The following is a 5,666-nucleotide window of genomic DNA, read 5'->3' on the forward strand; positions in this document are numbered from 1 at the left end:
ATGGTTGTTGGCTATTTAGTCTTAATTTCTTGTTATACAAAACCTCTGATAAACATTTGCCTCCATTTGAATTCTACAGAAAGCCAAAACTTCTCCCACACAGGCTATCTCTGATTTAAAGAGGTTCTCAAAATGATACCATCTACATACAGTGAAGAAAGTTCTTGATGAAGAAGGAAAAGTGAGAAAATCGACGACTCTCATCAACAGCATGGTCAATTACTTACTGGGAGTGAGGTTTGAGGATGAAATATGGTGTGAAATCACAGAACGAGCAGCCAGAGATCAATCAGAATCACAAACCTCTGAAATCACCAAGACCTGCACTGTCTGCGAGGAAAATGACATCCTAGAGATTTCAGCTATTTTCTGTGCCCCCCCCCCCCCCCCTCCTTTTTTGTAAAATGAAGGACACATAAAAATGTATTTTTCTTAAAACATGACATTGCACTATTACATTTTGAAACCTCATATTGTGTACTATTGCATATAATGGGTATTATTATTTTTATATTGTTGGATAATGTTTTACACATTAAAATAAAATAAAAAAGTGAACAAAGTTGTCCTTGAATTGGCTTGTTTATCCTCTCAATGTTTGACATGAACAACTACAGAAATACGACAGATAATGAAGATGCTTCTTGAAGTAATAGAGGAACCTAGTGCATGATTCTGTGTTTACATGTGGAAGCAGAATAATTATCAGTTAAATTACTGTAAGCTAATTAAAGGACAAGACAGACGGACTGTAGAAATGCCTAATCATTGATTAACCATTACAATCAGATGGATTAAATGATCAAATCAGTGTTCAAATGAAAAAAAAAATAATAACAATTAAAAAAATCCAGTGGGTCTATTTGCATTCATATAAAAAAAGAGCCAAAGTTCATAGCATCGTCGGGCAAGCACACTATTTTCTATTTGCATTTCTAACCATAAAGTTCAGATCCCGATGCTGACTGGATCAATAGCCATGTTTAATCGATGATAGATGGATATACTGTCCAAAATGTATAATGTACTTTGTATTTCAGAAATAATACTAGTTTAAATCAAGTATGGGTGCCCCCTGCTGGCGTTCCACTGCGTCATTCACCTTTAATTTCGAGGCCACGCCCTTCCCCTGCTCGAAGCCTGCTAGAGATACAGTACGTCAATGTGCACGCGCGTGCGTGTGGAATTCCACAGTTTTAGAGCAGGAAAGATTTTCTTTTTCTTCAACTCTTCCCTGAGACATTTCACAAATGACTCAAAGGCTTCGCTGCAACAACTTTACAATGATATGGTGTAAGTATTGAATAAATGCTCTCTCGAAAAAAATACTTTAAGAACACTTTTTAAACAAGCATTTGCATTATTTATTATGTAAATTATGTAATGTTGTAGGTTTTATAATATATTTGTGAATTGTTTTTGTTAAAAAATAAGGTCAAAATAACAAGCTACTGTATATTCAGACTAAATCAGCAACATTATAACATTTTCTATTATGAAACTTTTGCTCCCTTGATCCACTTGTAGAACAGACAGAATTTTGATTACTGGATCTTAAATGAAAGATTTTATATATATATATATATATATATATATATATATATATATATATATATATAAGAAAATAAACTAATGATTATTTGACAAAGAGCTTCAGAATTATGCTCAAAGGAAGAAAATTAAAAAAGAAATATTGGTGATGATTGTCAATGGGGCAATTTTTAATTTTTTATGTATGTATTTATTTATTCTCTGTGTTCCACAGATGAAATTAAGTCATACAGGTTTGGAATGATATGAGATATTACATGAAGACAGCATTTTAATTTTTGGTGGCCTGTCCCTTTAACCCCAGCAAAAATGGAATTTCCCCGTAACCTCTGTCGACGCAGCGGCAGTAGTATGATATGCAGTAAGGGAATGTTTTTATGGATTATTGAAATATATGGGTGTTTAAACAAACTTTGATTGCTGTATTAAGGCTGGTTTGTCTGGAGTTACATGTTGATCTTTTTTATACTATCTATCAGAAGAACTTCCCAGTCTAAAACATTGTTTCAGAATTAGATTATATTCATGCTAAAAAGTATGAATTACATTTTTTTGATTTTACATAAACACAAAATGGTTAATAGGAATTTAAGTTCTTATTACATAAACATTCTGATTGTCCTCCATTTGCATTTTACAGAAGGCCGAAGCTTCCACCACGTAGACTAGCTCTGATTCATCAAGGTCCTCCAAAACGATTCCGTCTACATACAGACAGGAAAGATCTTGATGATTATGGAAAGGTCAGAAAATGGACTTTTGGGAAAAAAGACCCCAGTAAACCAAACAAAATCATTTTGCTGGTGGGAGAGACCGGTGTGGGCAAGACCACCCTCATCAACAGCATGGTCAACTACTTACTGGGAGTGAAGTTTGAGGATGAAATATGGTATGAAATAACTGAAGAAGCAGCTGGAGATCAATCAGAATCACAAACCTCTGAAATCACCATGTATGAGGTCTTTCCTATAAGGGGTCCCATATCACTCACCATTATTGATACTCCAGGCTACGGAGACACTAGAGGACTGGACAAAGATCTGGAAGTTGCTGAGAATTTATCTGCACTATTTCAGAGCAATGATGGAGTTTGTGAAGTCGATGCTGTGTGTTTTGTGACTCAAGCGTCTAAGAATCGTCTCTCAGACAGACAGCATTACATTATCAGTTCAATTCTGTCTTTGTTTGGTAAAGACATTGTGAACAACATTGTGTTCCTAATCACACACTCTGATGGTCTGCCACCCACAAATGTCATTGGTGCCATTAATAAAGCTAGAATCCCCTGCAGACGAGACAATAGCGGCCAACCTGTTTATTTCTTATTCAACAACCGGCAGGCTGAAGGCCGTCACACTAAAGAACGTCACGTTCGTGCTCAAAGAGACTCCTGGGAAGACAGTGTGGATGGCATGAAGCATTTCCTTCAGTCTCTGACTGCAAGGAACAGAAGAAGTTTAGAGTTGACTTCAGATGTACTGATGGAGCGCATTCAGTTTGAAGCATCCATCTGCAACTTAACGCTGCGGGTTCAAGAAAAGGAGTTGAAAATAGCTGAAAAACATCAGATCCAGGAGGCAATGAAGCAAAACAAGGAAAAGATTGAGGAGTGTCAAAACTTCACCATTAAAGTAAAAAAGATTGTCAAAGAGAAGGTGCCAATCGAGAGCAAGTCATGGAAACACAGGAAGGCGACAACCTGCACCGTCTGTGAAGAAAACTGTCATGAGTTTGACTGCTGGTGGGTTTCTAATCCCAGCAAATGTGAAGTCATGAAAGATGGCTACTGCACCGTGTGCACAGGGAAGTGTCATCACAGCAAACACGTCAAAGAAGACAAGAAATACGTCATCAGAACCTCAAGCACTACAATAGAATTTGACTCTATAAAAATGGACTATGAAAAAGCTCAAGAACAAACCAAAATGTTTTTGTTTTTAATGCAACATATTGACAAAGATTTGAAGGAGATTGAAGACCAAAAGTCAAATCTTCTGTCCGAAGCTTACCAGACCATCAAGAATCTGTCTCAGATTGCATTAAAACCAGACTCTGCCTTCACTCTTCAGCATCTGGACTTCTTCATCCCCAGAGTGAGGGAGGCTGGGAAAGAAGACTGGGTGCAAGAGCTGGAGGAAATGAGGAGAAAAGCTGTAACTGAAGAAGCAAATAAAGATGCTCTGAGTTATCTGAAAGCTGGTCTGGCAAAAATGTTCCTGTCTCAGCAATGATTGAATCCAGTACAGTGAACAATGGAAGTAGAGACATGCTTCTTACAATGATTAATCAGTGCTGTCGACTGATTGTGCACAGGTGTATCTACAGAATATTGATAAACCAGAGGATTATTTTCATTACACTAAACTGATTTCAGCTATTTTAATTTTGCCACATTAAAGTCGCATAAAAATATATATATAAAACTGCACCATCAGATTTTGATATAATATATATAGTGTTTATATTGTTGTATACTATGCTAGATTCATATGGGAATAAAAAAAAAGTGAACAAATCTGTCCTTGAATGTCTCATTTACTCTTTCAGTGTGTGCAAACTGTAAAACAAGTCATGAGAAGTTTAAACAGAAATGAACAACAGATATATACAGAGAATATTTTGTCACAGGGAAGCTCACTGACGACCCACTGTTAGAACCCAGAATAATATTGTATTGGGGAATGGGTGTGTTTATCTTTCTTGGTATTTGTTGGTTTTGTTTTTCCTTGTTTTGTAGGTGCCCGCAGAGATGCATGACACCTGACTCCCATTAGGAGGTGGAGATATATGTCGTGGTTTCAGGCAATGAGAGGAGGCAGGGGAGAGTTGACATCTCCGGCTGGCCTCGGGTTGCCTCGCTTTAGGATTGATCATTGTCTGCATTTTGTTTTGTGTAAACCCCTAGTTTTTGTAATACATTTTAATTATTATATTAATTCAGTGGTGTGGCTGTCTCATCTTTGTTGCGGTTATGAGCTGGCCGTAACAAATTGGGGGCTCGTTCGGGATGTCATTCAGGGAATTTGCAGGCCTTAATAGTTAGTCCAGCTCCAAAAGCTTTTGATGTTTCTCGTTCTCTTAACTTCATGCCAAACTTGATGTGGACGATTTAGATCCTTTCTTTACTCTGTTTGAACAGTTGGCTGATCTTATGGGATGGGAAGATTGTGAGAGAACGTTACTTTTACATTGTGTGTTTTGTGGTAAAGCTCAAAAAGCCTACTCTACGCTTAGTGTTCGCGACAGTCGAGTTTATAGTAGGGTAAAAGACGTGGTGCTGAAGGCATACGAGTTAGTTCCTGAAGCTTACAGGCAGCGGTTTCAGACTTTACGAAAAGGTACACAGCAGTCTTTCACAGAGTTTGCAAGAGAGTTGAGGATTCAGTTTGAACGTTGGTGCTCTGTGAATGGGAAACTAGCCTTTAGGTATAGTAGGGAGTGACATGTGGAGCTACTGATATAGACTGAACAGAGGGCAGTACTGCATACAGAATAGGTCTCTGAGGTAGGTCCTACCTCAGAGTAGGGATGGAACAATTGCCAGAAGAGACTGACAGATTGGGTCTGTCAAGGGAAGACACGGGTTTACCAAATAGGAAAACTTACCATGGAAGAAAACACATTGGATTACCAACCGAGAATCAAGCCACATGAACACCTAGTCCAGTACAGGGGCTGGCCAGGACTCCGAGCATGTCATCAGCAGTACTGGGCCTGGCATCAGACTGATCCGCCAAGTCTGGGTGCTGAAGGATACTCGACCAGGATGCGCCGTTCACAGCTCCTGCATCAACCTCGGGTTGGTGCTACCCTTGTGCATTTGTTTTAGGGCCTTTGCTTGGTGATCTTGCAGGATAGCCATGGAATGCAGGGCAGAGCCGACTTGGCCCACAACAATATAAGCTTTAGCAGCAAGAGCTGCTGACAGCCTACAGGCTTTGGACAGGAGATACAAACGATTCCTCCAAGTGGCGGAGTTTTGGGGGCACAGGTGCAACACAACCACTCTATCCACCTGGGGAATGTCAACGCAACCCTTAGCTGCCCTGCCAAATTTATATATAAAATGGAAAAAGTGAAATTAGCCTACTGAAATACCTTTATGATATAAAAGA

At 38.7% G+C, this 5,666-nt stretch overlaps 1 protein-coding gene across 1 annotated transcript; it reads left to right on the forward strand.

The window, feature by feature from the left end:
• The first annotated feature begins 245 nt into the window (after positions 1-245).
• LOC132095931 (uncharacterized) lies at positions 246-4,050 on the forward strand. Its single transcript, XM_059501020.1, has 2 exons — positions 246-328; positions 2,192-4,050. The coding sequence occupies exons 1-2, from the start codon at positions 246-248 to the stop codon at positions 3,780-3,782; spliced, it is 1,674 nt and encodes a 557-aa protein (XP_059357003.1). The 3' UTR covers positions 3,783-4,050.
• The last annotated feature ends 1,616 nt before the right edge of the window (positions 4,051-5,666 follow it).

Source organism: Carassius carassius, chromosome 2 (genome assembly GCF_963082965.1).
Source record: "Carassius carassius chromosome 2, fCarCar2.1, whole genome shotgun sequence".
NCBI lineage: Eukaryota > Metazoa > Chordata > Actinopteri > Cypriniformes > Cyprinidae > Carassius > Carassius carassius.

Bases quoted from the DNA above. Each gene is read 5' to 3' on its own strand.
- LOC132095931 (XM_059501020.1), top strand. From the start codon at position 246: ATGAAATATGGTGTGAAATCACAGAACGAGCAGCCAGAGATCAATCAG. The intron at 329-2,191 runs GTCTGCGAGGAA...TGCATTTTACAG, and splicing joins AAATCACCAAGACCTGCACT to AAGGCCGAAGCTTCCACCAC.